We start from the raw sequence: 18,685 nt of genomic DNA, 5'->3' as shown, positions 1-18,685 counted from the left end.
ATTTGCTCTGCTCCTAACTCCAAAGTTGCGTTTCGTCTAATAGTAATCGGCCTTCTTTCCGAGCCCTATAAGGAGTTAATCCCTCGTACAGTCTTTCAGAAGATTGCACCAAACCTGGAACTACCTCGAATACACATTTGTGGCTGGAACTATTGAAGGTGGCAATGTATGTAGCTAAGTTACGTGCGGTGTATACTATAGGTGAGTAATTTAGCTAGGCTTCTATGAGCCGGTTGGGATGCTCCTCACATAAGGGCCCATTCCCATTTCATGTGATAGCTGTGAAACCAGTAATCAAGCGTACATAGGTCTGACAAGCTAGCGAGTAATTTAATAAACTCCTAACAGTATCCGTAGTGGACTCCCTAGTAAGCTTAAGGGTGCCCTGAATCTTCCAGTAAACCTCTGTACGGCCTCTAGATGAAGCCATGGAGCAAGGAGTCAGGACTCAGCCGAGATATAATCTCATACAAAAATCCACATCCATACAAGTAATTGAGTTACTGGCGAGTCAGTGAACTGATACGCCTTTTCCCCCTATGTGAGTCTACGTCTAGGCAGTGGCAATGCGTGGCTATGGATTATTATAAACTTTGTTCTGTACTGGTTCGCAGAAGAATTGGGAATTGAAGTTATGTAATTACCGTTCATGGATGGGTTCACGCTTTGACATGGATAGTAATTAACTCAAAATTTAAAGTGGACTAATAAGAGTTTAACTTGACCTGGGGCAAATAATATTTGTTTTTAAGTAAAAACCATGACAAGAGGCTTGATGGACCTTTGAGTAACCCGATAAAATGCCGAGAGTCCGCCATATGACCCCTCAAAAATATTGAAAGTCTAATTGTCACTCACATCAGGCCAAGAATATCAATTTTAATCATCGTATGTACGTCATTAATGTCTCAAATGTCCTGGTCTGAGTATATTTCTGATTGTGATAGCTTAATCGGCTTAATAAATGCCTGGCTTTAACTGGCCCTTAGCTCATATTTTCGGATATAGCTTGATCGTCGAAATGCAGAAACACTGCCGAATATCCGTGAGCATAAGTAGGCTATACCAGGATTGGAAAATTAATATAAAAAAAAGATAGTTCTTGAAATTTTATATGCAGCAAGCCGAAAAAAGGCACGGTGGGATACGCAATTATGTTAAGTTTGCTTGTGAGCGGGTACTTATCCCGCCAAAAAAACAGGGTGACGGAACATGATTTTCCACTGTGGGGAGCAATAATCGATCCAGAGTTCGCAGACTTGCAGGTTCGCAACATGTTTCTGTGCTTAAAGCTTCGTCTGGTGCTAGTAATAACCACATGCAACTAAGAATAGGTAATCGGTATCTAAATGAGTCAATTTGACCACATATTCGAGGCTTAACAACGGAATCAATCAGCAAATATGCTATCGTATAAACCATCCATTCTCTGACATCATTGATCTGGTTATCGATATGACTCGATCCGAGATTCAAGAGCAAGATCCGATCGATATCTGACCCAGACAGTCGGGTACACACATCAGATAGACTGAAAGAGGGAAGTTCGGGTCGGCAAGTACCCGCCGGATGTTCCCTCCCGTCAGTCCGAGCGGGAACTAACCATCTTAGGCGAGAGACATTATGCTTAAAAAGCTAACCAATTCGTTTTTCTCGAGAGAGTATTCACCCAACCAGTCACGTCTGGGAACAGGATGTGTACTGGCTATATGATATCAAAATCACAAAATTCGTGATTTCTTGCTGAATTACATGCGTTTTGTTCGTTTGGGAGCTACTTAGGTCGTTGATCATTCCGTCTAGTCCTTAAATCAAAGTAGTAACTACATCCCACTGTCGATCATTATTGAAATGTGCTAGGACATCGACGTTACATTGCCGTATATTTGGCGTAATTCTTGAGCCATTTGCCTGCATGTACGATATGAATGACGCCTAGCCATAATGTACCTGAAGCGTATCTAACGATCGCAGCACTCAATGCCAGAAACCGGGTTTCCAATTCTGCAAGCCAACAATCAAAATCTCAAAGTCTAAAGTGCCAAGGTTGGAGTACTGAAATACTGTGTAATACAATTCGACTAATTTTAGGTCCACTCATGCAGCCTCGTAACCACCTTCACGATTTTGCGACTACCTCACATAACGGCTAGTGCTAGCCAGCTCGCTAGCATGCACGCCAAGTCAACACTTGCAGCTTTGCCACCACGCTACATCTACTCCATACTTGGCTGTAGAAGTACGAAATGGAGGCCGATCTCTGAATATGTATTAATAACAGGCTGGATAACGTCAGCCGTTCTTATTACGTCCACTAAGTGTAGACTAAAAAAATAGTTCAGACTATACCTAAGAGGACCGTACGGGCAGCGAACTTGGCCCTACTTAGGTACCGAACAACAGAGATAGCCATATACCTACGTAGTACCTACGCATATAACCTTGAAAATCATTATATCGACAAGCTGATTAACATGCTAAAGCTGGCGGGGCATCGGACGTTTGTCCAAATATGGCAGTACTACTAAGGAACATCAGACAGATGCAATACAGCAAATATGCATGTAAATGCATAATAAAATAATGCTACTCGGTAACATCCAACAACGTATATACCTGGAATCCCTCAGCTCTTTCCTTAGACGACGGAGCAAAATAAGCAAAGTTGAAGTGATTATGCCATGTGCGTGACCTGCTACGTGCGCGACCAATCATGCTTCTCATCACCGCGGTGCTTTAATTGGTAAGCGAGTTCGCAGACTGAGACTGCTCTTAGTCGTAGTAATCGGGACTCTCGGCGTAGAACTCTGCGCTCATTTTTGCCTGTGATGCTACATACCTCGTAATGTATGCAGTACGTACTAACTAATAAGTAAGTGCTGAACGACCATGACTGGGGGCCCCGGCCCCTTAGTAGGTGATTTTAGTGTTGGTTCGTGGGGGCATTAGTCCTCTAAACAAAAATCAATTGTGGCTTAAGATATTTGATTAGCGTCTAATGACTTAGGGTTTTGGGGATATAGCTTGCTTGGTGCCTCGGAAGAGTGCCAATCTGCCCTAAAAGTTGGGCGTCTCCCATGATCCCGGTCTCCTTCTATAAACAGATCAAAGCGGAAAAGCATATGGAGCAAGTTAAGTATTAGAGTTCAAATATAGCATCTCGATACGCAATCTCAACCCTGATCGAACTGTGGCTGGTTATGTAGCTACGTATGCAAGTAGGCGAATCTAACTTACTCCGTATATACATACATACTTTCCAACCGCATGGCATCCACGCTTCTCCGTAAGATCCACCGGTTGGAAAAAGAGTTTTCTCATAACTACCATATGCTCGTCTCAGATTTGCCACACAAACGATCCATACGATAGGAGTAGAGGATGGATTCAGCCGGATATGAAAATCCTCAAAGATCATCAATGAGTCTAGCCCTATTCTCTCACCATTTTCGGTTCGATGTCCACAGACCTATCTAAAGGCCACTAATGCTGGTTTTTCCTTACACTGCCTCTTCTTGGAGTTTCTTTGGGAGGGGCAGAGATTGTGTCATTGTATAATGTATATCGCTTGTACCTGCCATGCGCAAAATTATCTAGTACCTCCGTCCTTCCGAGGTTCTTGGGCCAATAGTCCGTTACAAATTGGGGTTATTGTACGTAGCCACGTAGTCAGTGCTAAAATTGAGTTTCTTTGTACGTATAATCAGAAACACAAACAAGAAGCAAGGGATGATCGTGCTCGACTACTTCCTACAAATGTACCTAGCCACTACCTGCAACCTGCTCAATCACAGATCCTAGCTACCGCTTGCCACAGTAATAGGTGCTAATCCTAGACGAACTGCAAGTGTGTGTTGTGAATGCGTCTAAATGCGCATATAACTATGCAAGATCCAGATCAGGTTACACGAACCAAGCTTCCTAAGTCTCGTAGATCAGAAGCCGATCTAAGTGGCTAACATACTTTCCGTAGCATGCGACGAAAAGAGCAAGAGGGTAAACTATTTTCGACATTTAGAAAGTTTCTGATGAACCATGATGCTAAGTGTGATCGGACGGAAAGTTCCATGAAGCATAACTACCGAGAACTTTCGGCTTCGACAAACCGTGCCTCCCTTTGGATCTAGTACGAAATAGTACGTAGCATTGATTTGGGAAGTGTTCTCAACTATTAAAATCCCGAATGTCTGTCTTCGGCTTTTGACAGGATCTCACCGGTGCACCGCAGTCTCAACCCTTCAGGCTTCTCGTACTGCTACCTACCTAAGTACAACTCGATTATCAGTGCACACCATGCTAAAGCGTATTATTTATCGGACTGTCAGGTGTACATTACGGTTAGCAAGATCAAGCCTCTGACTTCAAAGACTTCGAGCTACCTTGGTCGGGATAGTAAGCAGATATACCTGGATATGCGATACGGCCAAATATATGTACGTACTCCAGGTAAATCCTGGTTTGTGCTTCGATTGTCGAGTACATATGTAGACTCATGTCTAACTAAATGCCGCCTAGACATAGATAAGTACCTTAGAAATATAGGTAGGTGGATAGTAATGTACTCGGATTACCTACCATAAGTACTTTCCTTTCGGACACTGAGACTCCAAGAAGATAGTCACCGCGCCAGACAGGTATACAGCCTTATAAAGTAGCGGTATGCTGTCTATGTATCCTTCAACACATTTGGCGCAGGCTGCAGGTCAATGCGAAAGAAAGAAGTGCCCAGCTAAATATGCGATAGCGCCTAGTACCTAAGTCACAATTAAGGAATGTGCATTGCTACCTTCGCAGAGTTATGAGGCTGCATTCGTGTACGCAGATGTATAGCAAGCAGGCATTATCCCTCTATAGATGAGCATATCAGAGGTACCTAAGCATTAGGTACAGCTGACTGTTGAGAAGTCCGCCTAGCTACCTAACCATTCAGCAGTTAACTATGAATGAGCACAGTCGCAGTCCTGGAAATCGAGTACAAACCATTTATTAATTGTACTACAGTATCGCTGCTAATTACAGATCATCGAAATATACAAATACTTTTTTCAGTTTCACTCCCTCTTGCTTTTCTCCCATCTGCTACTCGCCCCAAACTCGTTATAAAAAGACCCCTTAATTATACCAAATCAGCATTCGATCAGCACCCTCCGAAGCAATAATTCATGTATTATAAATCAAGATCCAGGCAACATGAGCCAAGAAGTCGATATCTTCAAGTATCCAAGTCCCATTGGTGTAGAGGAACGTGTCACAGCCGTGGAACACGACAGTCCTTGCGCGCACAGACAGTCAGTAATGCGGCCCAGACTCAGATATACCCCGGTCAAAATAGGCGGAAAATCCATCCGGGGACCCTTTTTCTTTTTGCTTCGTATATCAAACTCAGTGTAGTATAGCACAAATATTCTTTTCTTTTTTTTGCATAAAGTAGAAGAGATAAAATAACAAGGGGCCACATGAGAAGGACTGTGTAACCCCCGGGCACAGGGCTTTATGCAATAATGTCGAGGTCTGTATCGTGATAATGTAGTATTTTTCTGGCCATCAAGAAGAAATATATCCTATGATCTTGGTTCGCCTTCCCTAACTTGTGCGCTGATCGAAAAGAGAAGTTGGACGAACACGAAGATTTGTCGATCGGTTCCTAACCTAACTCAACGTGGAACCCTCTGGCGGGAGCATTGATACGTCCCGGTTCCCCGAAACATAGCTATGGCCCTACCTATTTCTTCCCTAACATGCTTGCCACAGCATCACTATCTAGAAGATTCGCCTCTTTGACGAGATCATAGAACTTGCCACCCCGCCGGAGAAGCTCGGTTGGTGTATCGAATTCTGCGACGGTACCCCGATCCAAAACCACAATGCGATCAGAATCGATAATGGTGTTGATTCGATGGGCGATTGTAATGATGGTGCGGTCTTTGAAGATGCTGCTACGCAACGTCTGTTGGAGCAGAGCATCAGTTTCAACATCTACTGCGGCCTGTGATATCCATGTCAGCAAGGGTAGGTTTCTGGATGGCGATAACGCAAAACTTACAGTTGCTTCATCTAGGACTAGGATGTTACTTGGCGTCAGCAATGCGCGAGCCAGCGAAACGAGTTGCCGCTGTCCCTGACTGAGATTTGATCCTACAAACATAGAACGTCAGTACTGTCCAGAAAAGCTGATTTTATAGGGTGTTGTGAAGACCAACCTCCTTCTTGAATGACAGCATCCAGTTGACCCTCCATGCTGGCAACATGCTCCTTCAGTCGAGCATGGCTAAGGACACTCCATAATTCAGTGTCATCATGAACATGGCGGGGGTCTAGATTATCTCGAACAGTCCCTTCGAACATTGCTGGATCTTGAGGGATGATTGCAAGCCGCCCACGCAGGTCAGTAAGACCGATAGTTGAGATGTCCAAGTCATCGATACTACAGAGTTAGTCAACGCTATCTCAGCTGGTTTAAAAATCTTACCAGATTTTGCCTTCTGCGGCTTCGATGATACGGAACAACGCCAAGGTCAGAGAACTCTTGCCAGCACCTGTCCGACCAACGACGCCAATCTTCTCCCGAGGCTTAATATCGAGATTGATATTCTTGAGAACAAGGTCGAGTCCAGGGCGATAGCGAGTGCTGTAGTCCTCAAATGACACGCCACCATGTGCTGGCCAACCGATGGTAGGCCTGTTCTTGAATATAACATCCGGAGCCTCGCTAGGCAGGTTGGCGTACTCCAGCACACGTTCGACGGACACAATATTTGTTTCAACTTCGACCGTCTGTCGCACAATCCAGTTGAGGGACTGCGTAATTTGTAGAGCATATGACATGGCCAAACCCACCATACCAGCCGTCAAGCCAGTACCTGTAGCAACAGAGACGATAAAAAATACGGCGGCAGCTAGGATAACGATAGACCCTATGAATTCTAATCGCACAGCAAGCCATCTGTTGGCACTTATAGAGGGGAAGTAAGCTCTGTTGTTAGCGTCCATGCGCCATTCATTCTCCAAAGCAAATCGCTTCGCCTGTCTGTATGCACGAATCGTGGAGATACCACCTAGAGATTCCTGGAAGTGGGCAAAAATCGGACTTCGACTAACACTATCCAACCTCTTGAGCTCTCGAGAAGTTCTCAAGTAGTACTGTTGATAAGACATGTAAAGAAATCCAAGAGGAAGAATAACGATCAAGAATGCCGGTGACGCGAAGGTGATAACACCCATGGTGAACATAGCGCGAGCAGCATTGGCAAATAACTAATAAAGTGTCAGTCATCATCAATGAACAGTCTCGGAACGCCCTTACCATGTTGAAAGTACGTGCAAGTACCTCATCCACCCGATATATGTCACTTGAAAATCGGTTCAGAATCCGACCAGAAGGAGTAGTCTCAAAGAAACTCATCGGCGACCGGAAAATAGCGTATGCCATGCGTTCGTGGAACTTTCGAGATGCCTATCAAATATGTAAGCTGCCGTACGGAGATGGTCAACGAAGAGTTGCGACGAACCTCTATGGAGCAAAAAATCCAAAGGATAAACGTCTGCAAAACTACAAGAGCAGATGAACCCAATCCAAAAGCGAAGTAAACTCCAATGTACTTGCCAACATCTGGGTTTCGCCCAGAGATCTCATTGACTTCAGACCATCGTTTTAACCAAAAACCTCCCGCAACTTGTGCTGTCTGCGAAGCAAGAAGGAAGAATAAGTAGATAGCGACTGCATAAAGATTGCTTTCTTTCGCATATTCACCATAAACGCTCCATTTGACTTTGCCTTGTTCGGCTTTTTCCTTGGTCTGTTTGGATTTGAGACCATTCTCTTCGTCTGTAGTTTCTCTACGTGGGCCATGCCAACTTGCAGTACTCGCACGTCGTAAAGTAGCCATACTGGTTCTTCTGACACCTCCGGGTTTGATAGGTGCAAGCGCACCAAGACCATCATCCGCTTCTTCGATCTCAGACAGGTCGGACTCATCAGCGGTAGTTGACTCAAAGCTGGTAGGGCTTTTAGTATCGCTTTTGCTGGCTTCCGAATCATTTCCATCATCGTCCTCGGTAGATATAGTGCGGATCAAATTGGCCACTTCACCTTTCATTGCCATAAGCTGTTCGTATGTACCCTTCTCAAGGAACGTACGATCTCTCAAAAGAGTGATAAAGTCTGCCTCTCTCAGCACAGCAATAGCATTGGTGGCGAGAATACGCGTCTTGCCGTTAAGTATACCCGTTGGTCCTAGGACCCTGTTGATAATGTGTCTGCCAACGTGAGAGTCTACAGCAGAAAGGACATCATCGAGGAGGTAGATGTCAGCTCGTGCGTAGACAGCTCGAGCAAGCGTCAGTCGAGCCTTTTGTCCTCCCGATAGCGATATACCCCGCTCACCAACCTCGGTCTGGTCGCCATCAGGAAGGGTCTTGAAGTCGTCAACCAGGGCACAGGCTTCCACTGTCAGCTCGTAGAAATGTGGATCCCAGCGATGACCGAAAACGATATTTTCTCTCACACTGGCATTCATGACCCAAGCTTGCTGCGCTACGTACGCGATTCGGCCACGAACAACGACTTCACCTTGGCTCTTCCACAAATCCCCGAGAATAGCTTGGAGAAGCGACGACTTTCCCGCGCCTACACGGCCAACGACACAGGTCAATTCGCCTTTTCGAGCACTCAGATTGATATTCTCCAAAACATTGTTAGGTTGGTACTTGTTCCAACTAAATGATGCATCCCTGATGCGAACAGATTCGTCGCCATTGTGCGTAACTGGTTCCTGGAAGAGCACAGCATCCTCCTGAAGTTCGTCTGAAGTGAGATAGTCGGTGAGACGTTTAACAGCCACCGAAGCTTCTATGATCGAGGTAATAACCATTGGCAAAATTGATAGTGGGAAAGTCAATAAGTTGAATAGAGTCAATGCTGGGAAAACAATATCGGTAGTCAAAGGTCGCTCGTCAATGAGCACAAAAACTGCAAAAGTTGTGCAAGATACCAAAAATGGGGTTGACGACCAAGTAAAGTTTGCCACGGCTTGGGTTGCTCCAATCTTCCGAAGAGTATTTAACTCGAGATCATTACGAATGTGGCTAAGTTTAGCCATAAAAGCCTTGTTCCAAGCGTACAACTTGATGCTTTTCATGTTGTTAAGGATCTCAGTCATAAGGCGTGTTCTGGAGTCTTTGTTCTTCATCTGTACGATCTGAAGAGTCTTCATCATTCGAGCAATAATGCCATTGATTGGGATCATGAGAATCATGACTCCAATACCAGCCCACATGCTATTACCGACTAGTTGGTAGAGAGAAACCATGCAAAGAGTAATCTGAAAAGGCGCAGACCAGAGCTGCGTACCGAACTGGGTCAAGTCCACTAATCGCTGCTGATCAATAGCCATATGATTGACGATATCTCCAGTCGTCTTGGACGAACGGCCTTCATTCGATAATCTGAGTGCTTTGGAGTAAATCAGACCGGTAAGAGCGGATTTGACTCGCATACCGGTTTCGAAGGCTCGCTGGAAGTATTGATGCAGACATGCTGTTTGGCAGACTGAAACCGCGAACATGGACAATGCGATAGCAACACCTCGAGCAACAGGCTGCGGCTGAGGAGTACGATAGGAGTCTATGAAGCTTATCAAGTAACGTAACAATTGCGGTTGCACGAAAGCAAGAACGTCACTGCCACATTTGATAATGGCGCCTCGGACATAGGGACCTCCGAATGCCCGGAAAAGTGCAATCCACAAAGAAGGTGATTTCTTCTCCAGCTCGATGCCCCATGAATCTTCCAGATGAGCAGCTGTTGTCTTGGTGGTATCTCGGTCTCGCAGATTCCACATATCGTCCTGAGTTAGGAAATTCTTGTAACCGTACTTCATCATTGGTGTCATCCAACCGAAAGTAAGAACGGAGAAGATATCAGCATACTCGAACGGGCACTCGTCTTCCTTGCCCAAAGTATCGTACGCACTCTGCTTCTTCGGGACGAGGTATTCCAGAACAAACTCGACGACGGCGAAACCGAGGCCGATAGTAAATATGATGAAGTATGGAGGATTATCGCTGAATACTGCACGGGCAACGAGAGACCGTAGCTTGATACCACGGGCTATGATGAAGAACACCCAATAGAAGAGAACCACGCCGTTCGGTTGCCTACTACGCCAGTGCTCATGATATTGAACGGCGAAAATCACAGCGAGCGAAGCTAAAGTCAAAATATTCGCCCAGAATCGAAAGTCGCCGATGTAAAGTCGTGGGTTCGAGTCCAATTGGAGAGATGCCTCAGCGGCCGTCAATGCCATTAAAAGCGACAGAACAACCTATAGGTTTTATCGTTAGGCCTTGTAACTTTCGTTTTGTCGCATAACATTAGGTAAGGAGTAATAGGGAGCATAATGCTTACCAACTTAGCATAAAAATGCCAATTCTTTGGGACGTGCTGCGGCTCGCGTCTTTTAAGCAAGAACCATAGAGCTCCCGCGCCCATCACCACACCCCAGATGGCGGTGATGGAGATCGGGACGTCAACGAAGCATGGCGTCAGGTCAGTAATGTCCGAGTTTATAGGACCCCATCCTTCGCTATCGCGACAAAATGGGGGACGTGAGGTTGCTGAAGCATGTAGCGGATTAGCAGCGGTGTAGAAGGGGACTGTAGAACCGCCGTCGCTGCCTATGGCGAGCTGCGTCCCATCGATCATTTTCCGTCGGCAGCAGAGTATACCCGATGAAAAGAGTACACTCCAACAGGCTACCTAGAGAGAATCAGAGAATTAAAGGTAATCCCGGAAAGCAAAAAGCGATGCAGCGAACCTTTGTTAGTGGTTGATATAGTCGGATACGAAAACAGATTCTTCCGTCATGAAGTTGGAGATTATGAAAGCAGCTCAGAAAAGACGGCCAATAAAGTTGACCAATTAGTAATGACGCAGTATCCTCAGCCTAGTCCTGAAAAGGGCAAGCGCTCGGAGATAACGCCGGAATTCCGCCATGTCGGTAGACACTTCTCCTTTGGGTGCTGTGTATACTTATTATTAACTGCTGCTTAGCAATGTTTTGACTCACTTCTTATATTGTTTCTCTGCGATAGTTGATATGATAAATAATATCTGAGCCAATTTCGAATATGCAAAGTTCAGCTCTTGATAAGGGTTGGCGACGGCGGAGTTAGCTTCGGCTGTGCCGCCACAATTTACACACAATTTACGTCTCCGCACACAAGGGATATTCGATAAGCGCGTATATTATTGAAGAGAATTATAGGTCGTCAACTCGGAGATACGCTGCTGATATACGCCTGTATAGCGACGCAGACTCTTCACAATGACACGCCTAATTATGGTTGGTGTGTGTTTCGTCGATACGATCTTAAGGCATGGTGACCAGCACTCTCTCTGATTATCATGGGCGGAACATCGTGCTGACATCAATAAAATGGCCTTCAGTGTGGATCACTATCCTGGGGAGGACGAAAAGATGCGGGCTTCTAGTGTGTATCGGCGGAGAGGAGGAAATTGCCCCAATTCTCTCGAAGTGATACAGCAACTAATAGACGTTGCCCAGTCGAAGCTGCCATTAAATCTCATATCAGTACTCCCAGCAATTGAATCAGCAAGTTCACGATTTATAAGACAATCGCTGGGGCCGAATGTCAACTGTGATGCTTGTATCTATCGCCATGACTCGGATGAACCGGCTTCAGCCTACGTAATCAGTAGCCAAAGAACAGGAAGCAGAACGATCGTGAGCTACAATGGACTGCCAGAGATGACTCTTGATGAGTTTTCATCTTCAGTTGAAAAGCTTGGTTACATGGAAAAGACCTACTTTCATTTTGAGGTATGGCTTGCTGTAGATTCTGCCCGTTATCATGTCTCATAGATCCGCATACAGGGAACAATGCCAGAAGCGAATCTGCAATGCATATTACACATACGGCATAAATATCCTTCCGCAGTCATTAGCGTTGAGGTCGAGAACCCACGCCGCAGAGGACTTGAGAAACTCGTAGCTGAGGCAGATATCGTTTTCTACGCCAAAGGCTGGGCCCAGGGAAGTGGCTATACATCCATGAAGGAATGTCTGGAGGCACAGACTCATGTCGCCACAAAAGCGTACGATAGAACTAAGTGTTACTCCGTCATCGATTGGGTCTAACTCATACGCATATAGGAAATATCTATGCTGTACATGGGGCAAGGACGGCGCTTCGTTGTTAACAAAGCCTGACAACATCTACATAACGGTGCCTGCATTAGAGGTCCAAGAAACCAAAATCGTGGAGTGAGTGGTATACCATCTGTTTGAAGAAGAGATTAGTAACACATATACAGCTCTATAGGTGCTGGGGACACATTTCTTGCTGGTATGCTCTTCGGTATTCTATGCCACGAAGATGACTGGGATCAAGAACGCAAACTGCGTTTTGCGACGGAACTTGCCGGGTTAAAGGTTTGTCAGGAGGGTTTTCAAAATCTAGGAATTGGTATAACCCATCTTCTAAAATGAAGGACAATTGGCTATGCCGAGGGATAAGTAGCGAAGGCGTTTTGCATCGAAAAGGGGCCTCTGGTTTTCAGGGTGAGTAGCCAACCATTTCATGAATGCAATCTGAAAGATCAAAGACAAATTCGACCAGTCCCGTAGTCATAAGGTATAAACAAATTTCAGAAGTTGCAGCCTGTAATTTAAGGTGTCGATAAAGCGCAAATCAGAACGGAGTGGCTCGTGCGTCAGCGTAAGAATCCACTGCAGACTCGCGGCTTGGCAATTATTCCTCAGAATCCTTACGGAGAGAGAAGTTGAGAAACAAAACCATTATGGCCAACCATAGTGAAACACTGAATGACAATGATTTTCTTAAACTGAATACATCTTCTTCTCTTTTGAGCGCCGTTAACATCGAAGTTGATACGCACTCTATCTCAACGAGTCGTTCTACACCAATCCCGAGACTATCCTCTTCAATCCACAAGCATTGTCGTACCGCAACGAGAGAGAAAAAGATCCGAACCAAAAACAGTATTTCTGTAAGTATTGCCCTCCGCAAGATGAAAAGGGACACCATGTATCAACCCAAGGGCTGCAACGTTATCTACGGAGATACCATGGGACTTAATGGAGTCTGGAGGAGAACAGCATTTGTACGACAGTAAGAGATCTTGGGGAGATGTCGGTTCACAACCTATATGGAAAGCTTTTAATAAAGGCAGAAGTTCAGGGTCTTGAGGGTGAAATACTAAGGTGGACGATACAATAGGATGCCGTAAAATAGACACTTTTAAATCTTATTATCATACAACGTCTTCCATTCTCCTGCGTAGAATGGCCAGAGTCTCATGCTTTCGTTAAAGCACTGAATCGAGAATCGCCCTCGTTTATTCCTATTTATGATTCAATAATGACAGAGTGGATTGCTGAACACTTCATCCAAAGCCGGGATACTATGCGAAAAGTACTTCAATCGGCAAAGACGAACATCCATCTTACTGTTGACATTTGGACTTCTCCAAGTCATTCCCTCCTTCTTGAAATATGTGCCAGCTTTGCCGATATCCAGGATAAATATCAGAACCCTCTGATTGTCCTTCGTATAGTACATAGTCAGAGTGGAGCCGATTAGTGGGAAGCGCTTCGTCCGGTTCACATTGAGTATGGAATTGAAACGAAGATTAGAGCAATCTGAAGTCATCTACTAATGAATCCTAAGAGAATAAGCTTATGTAACGTACTCCACGGGTCATCCGGACACCTGCAAGCCCCGTACAAAATGGCCTTCAACACCTTGATATCTCAACAGAATGATGGCGAGCCTCGTGTTATACGTGATCAACCCATGACTGATGGTGTTTTCTACGGAACCATCAAATCTATCTCATTCATCATGGGTCTCTTAAATGTCTTCTTTTATCATCAATTTCGATATGGCACGGGGAAATTGCTAGACAAAACTGGTAAGTCGTTCTGCTTGAAATTCGAGATACCGTGCTTTCTGACATGAAGTGCCAGGATGGGTTAGCGACCCTGAGCGTAATCTCATTATGAATCATACGGACACTTCAACCTTTCTCAAACATTATCGCCCATGAAATCATACTCAGATGCAACAAGTAATCTTTGGTCTAGAAGCAGATCAGCATTGGGATCGGGCTCTGAATAGCTTCAATCGAAATAAAGATAAATGCCGCCCGCGGTTTCTGGACGACATAGAAAGGGCTTTTGTGAAGGGTGAACCAAAGTTTCAAGAGGCCATCAGTGAGCTAGAACTCTTGCAGGATAACTATGAGCGGAATCAAGTCACCGAGCTTGTCTCAGAGCTCGCTTAAGCACAGAGCCGGGTTCTCAATACTCGTCAAAGATTCAGATACAAGCGTTTAGCTTAGGTTCGGCGCAAGTTTGGACCAAAACAAGCAGTTATCGATATTAATGGGCAGCTCGACGACACAATCTTACAGGAAGATGATGCGGCTAAAGAAGACCTGCCACACGATGACATGCCTCTTCAGCAGGTCAGACCTATGAAAGGGCTGACGACTGTTCCGACCGTATGGACACTTGAAGGAGAATGGCCGCGTCGCAATGTAAGTGTAGAAGTCATTGTATTGTACTGTGATTTCTAGGAAGGCGGCCCTCTTCGAGGCCGACAGAAGCGAAAGCGAAATGCAAGTAATGACGATACGCATAAGAAAGCAGTTAAAAGGTTTAACAACATGGGGAATGACAAGCTGTTTATTGCGAAGAAAAAACATGAGCAAGATCAGAAGCACATCAAGACCGCTAAGAAACCCTTAATTTGCTTTTAATGCGGCAAGAAGTTCTCTCAGCATCAGAGTCTTCTCAGATATTTTCGGCCCAAGCATTTGAACGATCAAATTTGTAACTTCTACGCTGATGGAAAGGAATATATAGACTCGATGCATTGGCAGAATCATGCTGCTGCAGTTCATCGCTTGAATACCTGATTGAAATATTCATGAAGCATTGCATCTAACATATGGAATCCAGTGAGAACTTGATTGTAGACCGCTCTGTACGTCAACTTTTTTTGAAGCACATTGATTTTTGATATAGCATGTGACTCAGTGACTGCAGTTGGTGACGATTCGTCACACATGCATATGCACGGGGAAGTAAGGGCCATTGAATACTTTCCTTCTTAGTCTTTATAGACCTGGGTAATAGACTAGTACAAGTTATATTATTTCCCCCAAAGAAATAAACACAATAGATCATGCTCAAACTGGTAATCAGATGAAATAGCTAATCGGTATCTATCTTAGAGATTGAAACCGGACGTTAAGCCATTTTCAAGACATTTGCTCTAAGTGGCTGCCAATTATCGACTTCGCCGCGGCGGGGCTCATCAGGTGGGATTATCACCATTTATGATAGTGAAGGGCTACCAACTGAGGATGACGCCTTTAGGAAAATTGGCTAGAACAAACAAGAGGTCGCAAATAGCCTGAAAGGATGAGCCAAATATAGGGCTTTGCGAGGAAGAGCATGGAGCAGGGCCCAGGCTCAGCTTCGGGTTCTTGTCTATTCATATTCGAAGTCAGAATGCCGCAGTTCTATTGACTAAGAGCAAGACTACGATACAAGTGGAGGCGTTTGAGTTATCGCCTCGTAATGAGTCAGTCAATACCACTGTGGGTCGCCTACAGCATCAATTCCCTGGCCCAACTTTTGCGTTGAATCGGGACACATTCAAAGAACCAGGCCTGCAGCATACTATTGCGCAGACTCTCGCTAGAATGAGCCACCAGTCTGTCGCCAGAACCAAACCTAAGGTAAAAAGGGCTGGCCAATTGCATGACGAAGAGAGGGATACAACCAACCTAGCTATGATGACTGAACTTTTCACTACGTTTCTGCGGCCTCGGTGCACTGTTGTTAAGAGTTCATAAATCCACAAGGATACCCGCGAAGAAGTGCTGTGGCTCGATAGCAAAATGCCCTGGCGACGATCCCCTCTGTGGCTTCTGATCCAGGTAGTCCTTCAACTAATTAGCCAAAGACTTCGTGCGAAATTATGGGTAACGGAAGATTTTTATAAGCACTTCATGGTATATTACATGAGTATGATTCTCAAGGAGTGCTCTGAAAAGACCTACGGAGCAAAGCTACATTATGACGGCTAAAATCGCTCATCGACCGCGGAAGCTTGACCTGGCCGATGCTCCTGCCTGGTTCCCAGCTGTTCAAGATACCCTTAAAAGTGCCAATAACGCCATCCAACGAGCTTGGAACAATATTATGTTCCAAAACAGGCTCAAAATTGATCTGCACCGCTTGAAAAGTTTAGACTTTAGGAAGGACATTTATTGTTTATTGCCTAGTCTAGATTAATGGCTGGAAGGTATTGATAAACTCCATCCGACGCTAAAAGAGTATAACGCCTGTATCTCGATGAACATATTTGAATCCCTAGTGTTGCCCCATCAATCACAGATGGATCGACTGGCCCAGGCAGAGGTTTATATGAAACAACGTCAATCTCGCGTACGATATTACGGGTCCGGCATTTTCAATGATATCGGCACCTCCTCTTATTTTCCAGTTAGGTTCTTTAAACAGTCCCAGGAACATCAGAACTTACTGGCAGCAGTCGAAGAGCGCGCCAGACGCGAAAGAGTAGCAAAACATTTAGAGCTTGAGCGCAAGCAACAGGAGTACCATGATTTATATGCTCTATTCAGTGGGATGGGATGCACATACAATGATTATATTATTGATATGCATTTTAATATTCATGAGTCTCGCCACAGCCCCTCATGTAGAAAGTGTGTCTATGAGAAGCAGGCGGAGTCGATCAGCATTGAGGTTCACGAATGGTCTTTGTCCTCCAACCATCTCCACGCAAAATCCACCGTATTTGAGTTGAATAAACCTCCACCGTTCGCCTGGTAGCGTGACACTATCATATTTTTTCTTTGACGTTCTGCATGTTGACTATTCTGTCAAAGAGCATCTAAGAGCTGCATATCGGCCCCAATCCTACAGTGGCCTTTCACCCTTTTTTACGCCCATCAAAGGTGCTCGAAGAATTAACCTGCTGTTACAGAATAAACCTCACCTTGGGACACATAGGCGAGACAGGAAGATCATCAATGTTACTAGAAATAATGTGTGTCTTGACAATAGAATGCATTTCCAGTATTACGATGAGACGGCCTGTTGTTTCGTCGTGGATTTTCAAACTACGAATGAGATGACCGTAATTCCGTGCACCTATCAGTTACCCCAATTAAGCTCATTGCTACAGCAGTTTCTACTCCAACCGGCAAATAGAAGTGATGGACCACCACCCAATACAGTCATCGCTTCGCTGCATGCCTACCCAGAAGATATGAAACTCGAAGAGTACAGGGCACTGTGTATGATGCCACTTGGTATTCATATACAATGGAAATATATCTTACGCCAGTTAGCCATACCATCCGTCATTTTTAAAAAGGTACAAACTTGCATCTTCCTTCTACAGATTATCAATCAGGCTGGCCCGACTGGGGGTTCTATTTTGAGAACTGGACATACCATTCTCAAAGATGATCGATTTGTCGCCGCACTGCTGGCCGAAATCAAAAATTCAGCAGATCGAATCAAAGAGAACTGGGAGTCTGTACAGGAGCTTTGCGCACTGATATTTCTTACTTAGAGAGTGTTAGCTCTTTCCGCCTCTAGAGGAATCCAGGATCTGTGCTTAACCATCTATTAGCCCTTCGTGCTGTCGCCTTCCGTTAGGTTGCCATTGTAAGAGAGAAGGCAGATAATACAACTGAACAGCAGCATCGAACCAATTTGATGGCTCAGAGTGTTCATGTAGCATTAATTCGTGTATGTATGTTTGACGCGGAGAGGCCTTCTCTTGCTTGTATGTTTAAAAGGACATCGGAAGCCACGATTTTCTTCCAATGCTGCATGATAATTCACGACAGGAAGAACATTATCTACATGACATCCAACTGCCTGATTCCACTTCTAGTTTTTCGATGGGAGTCTTTGTCTTATCGCTTCGTGGAGAACTATGCTCATTGGTATAACTTAGATCGCGGATACCTAGAATTTCGCCCTGCCAAAGAACCCTGGTGGCTGTCTGACTCGCACTGGAAATTGAAGAGATGTACACAACGTGGTTGGTGTCTTGTGAAAGATGGCATCATGTTGGTCAGCTTGAGAAGCGAAACAGCGAAATTGATATCTACAATCTTAAATCCGATTGAAAGGGCCTCCAAATTGCACTGCAAGCTCGACGTTTTGTCTTCCGTATTAGAAATTGAGATTCCCTATCTAAGGATTGGATTCACCCTTCAATTGGGACACTCTTCCATTCGATCTCACCAGTACCCCGATATGGTGATTGATGCTGACCAGTCACTAGAGACTCTTGTTGGCCTACGCAACAAACTCATTATGCTCCAGGTGAATAGCCATGCTCGTGTAGTTCTTGTTCCAGAGGGCAACGTGATATGGAAAAAGAAATCAGATCATGTTGCGGTCGAGATCGGCTGGCAAGCTGTCGCTAATCTCCATGCATATTCTGTGGATAGCCAACTAGGTCGTCTGGTCGACAACGGAAGTCTGCAAAGCAAGCTGTTGTTGTGTTACTTCTTTCTGTGTTCCCGACGGCCTCACTTAGAAAATGGGAACTGAACAGTCTCTATCTATCCTTCGCTCCGCATCGA

At 45.0% G+C, this 18,685-nt stretch overlaps 5 protein-coding genes across 5 annotated transcripts, besides 1 other annotated feature; 4 read left to right on the top strand and 1 right to left on the bottom strand.

Annotated features, from left to right (window-relative positions):
- Positions 1-4,971: 4,971 nt before the first annotated feature.
- Positions 4,972-10,702, bottom strand: TSTA_119080 (ABC metal ion transporter, putative; the record flags this gene model as incomplete). Its single annotated transcript, XM_002482091.1, has 7 exons — positions 4,972-5,986; positions 6,044-6,135; positions 6,201-6,424; positions 6,470-7,254; positions 7,304-7,453; positions 7,509-10,322; positions 10,406-10,702. The coding sequence occupies 7 exons, from the start codon at positions 10,700-10,702 to the stop codon at positions 5,723-5,725; spliced, it is 4,626 nt and encodes a 1,541-aa protein (XP_002482136.1). The 3' UTR covers positions 4,972-5,722.
- Positions 10,703-11,084: 382 nt separating this feature from the next.
- Positions 11,085-12,509, top strand: TSTA_119070 (ketohexokinase, putative; the record flags this gene model as incomplete). Its single annotated transcript, XM_002482090.1, has 5 exons — positions 11,085-11,374; positions 11,447-11,840; positions 11,895-12,115; positions 12,174-12,284; positions 12,335-12,509. Exons 1-5 carry the CDS (start codon positions 11,325-11,327, stop codon positions 12,507-12,509), a joined length of 951 nt encoding a protein of 316 aa, XP_002482135.1. The 5' UTR covers positions 11,085-11,324.
- A 766-nt stretch (positions 12,510-13,275) lies between these two features.
- On the top strand, positions 13,276-13,596 carry TSTA_119060 (uncharacterized protein; the record flags this gene model as incomplete). Its single annotated transcript, XM_002482089.1, has 1 exon — positions 13,276-13,596. A coding segment is annotated over one exon (321 nt), but the record flags the coding sequence as incomplete, so codon positions are not given.
- Positions 13,279-13,683: a mobile genetic element.
- Positions 13,684-13,770: 87 nt separating this feature from the next.
- On the top strand, positions 13,771-14,803 carry TSTA_119050 (uncharacterized protein; the record flags this gene model as incomplete). The annotated part of the gene is made up of 4 exons (XM_002482088.1): positions 13,771-13,954; positions 14,178-14,308; positions 14,384-14,581; positions 14,621-14,803. The coding sequence occupies 4 exons, from the start codon at positions 13,771-13,773 to the stop codon at positions 14,801-14,803; spliced, it is 696 nt and encodes a 231-aa protein (XP_002482133.1).
- A 1,149-nt stretch (positions 14,804-15,952) lies between these two features.
- On the top strand, positions 15,953-18,653 carry TSTA_119040 (uncharacterized protein; the record flags this gene model as incomplete). The annotated part of the gene is made up of 6 exons (XM_002482087.1): positions 15,953-16,095; positions 16,124-16,299; positions 16,360-16,906; positions 17,004-17,622; positions 17,745-17,874; positions 18,049-18,653. 6 exons carry the CDS (start codon positions 15,953-15,955, stop codon positions 18,651-18,653), a joined length of 2,220 nt encoding a protein of 739 aa, XP_002482132.1.
- Between the last annotated feature and the right edge of the window lie 32 nt (positions 18,654-18,685).

This window comes from Talaromyces stipitatus, genomic scaffold (genome assembly GCF_000003125.1).
Source record: "Talaromyces stipitatus ATCC 10500 scf_1105507295555 genomic scaffold, whole genome shotgun sequence".
Lineage (NCBI taxonomy): Eukaryota > Fungi > Ascomycota > Eurotiomycetes > Eurotiales > Trichocomaceae > Talaromyces > Talaromyces stipitatus.
This window is presented reverse-complemented; position numbering and strand designations above follow the sequence as displayed.